Source organism: Pundamilia nyererei, unplaced genomic scaffold (assembly GCF_000239375.1).
Source record: "Pundamilia nyererei isolate P.nyererei 1_Seehausen unplaced genomic scaffold, PunNye1.0 scaffold00031, whole genome shotgun sequence".
Taxonomy (NCBI): domain Eukaryota; kingdom Metazoa; phylum Chordata; class Actinopteri; order Cichliformes; family Cichlidae; genus Pundamilia; species Pundamilia nyererei.
The window spans coordinates 2,027,755-2,028,890 of NW_005187432.1; the positions used below are offsets into that span (position 1 = coordinate 2,027,755).

Here is a 1,136-nt window from a genome sequence, read left to right on the forward strand (position 1 = left end):
AAATACCAACCCAGAACTCTCCCCAGGAGTTCCTGACGATCCAGTACTCGATCCCATCTTCGCCCACGCCCCACCCAGCCACAGACACGATGTGATTTGGCAGAGAGAGAGGGTGAAACTCGGAGAAAATCCCTCCGGAGTATCGCTCCAGGCCTTCAGTCGCCATCAATGCACAGCTGAAAGACAAAAATTCATGCCTTTTATGTTGCCATTTTCTTTCATTACTGAAATGTAATGCTAAATCTTAGATGGAACCGTTACGTGGGCTCAAATTACGGTCATTTTTAGCTATGCGTCGGCTTTTAAAGCGGGCTCAAAATTTGTACTTGCATCTTAAGTGTGTATTATGCATTGTGAGAACTTTAAGTGCAAAGTTTTGCTCGCAGTCTTCTGCTTTGAATCTGCAGTCAAATGTTAATAAATACAGTTTTTCTCGATGGACCTTTCCTTGCATAGATATTATTACATCCTTTGACACATTAAAAGTGAGACATTATGCTTATTTTCAGCTCCATATTTTTCCTTGTTGCAGCTCCCCACTGTTTGAAATAAACACTTTTTGTGGCATTTGAGTTTTGGATTTTTGTTTTAATTTCATTTCATTTGTTGTCATCTTGACCTTCAGCTCTTGGATTTTTGAATTTTAGCTCCTGTCTGGATTTCAATGCTTTTCTAGTTTTGACTCTCGTGTGTGTGTGTGTGAGCTTTTGGGTTCCTGTTTCGACTTTTTTCTGATACTACTGTATTTCAGTTCTTCCCCTTATTTTATTCTTATTCTGTGTTCCTCTAGTTTTATTTATGTGCTGTGCTTTCTGTGTATCCCTGACTTCGTGTTTATTGGCTATCATTCATGTCTGGTTGTTCGTTGCCTTCGATTATTTCCTGTTTTCCTGTGAAGTCTAGTTTTCCATGGTGTATAGTTTTACTTCATGCCTTTTCTCTCCTTTGTGATGGTCTACTCTGCTCCGGTTACTTTCACCTGCAGTTAATTGGGCTTTATTTACTAATATGTGTTTGGGAACGTTCTCAGCCTCTGCAAAAAATCAAGAGTGTATGCAAAATTACAGCTGGATTAGTAAAACATGCACACTGACGTATTTTGTTGTTAACACCATGCATTCATTTTCGAATATATA

At 39.0% G+C, this 1,136-nt stretch overlaps 1 protein-coding gene across 1 annotated transcript in view; it reads right to left on the reverse strand.

Moving 5' to 3' along the window:
- Window positions 1-1,136, reverse strand: part of LOC102215146 (cathepsin Z) — an 11,774-nt gene that overhangs the window by 1,422 nt on the left and 9,216 nt on the right. The window contains exon 5 of the mRNA XM_005729166.1: window positions 11-176. Within this exon, the coding sequence (XP_005729223.1) occupies window positions 11-176 (166 nt within the window). The remainder of the gene's footprint in view (window positions 1-10; window positions 177-1,136) is intronic.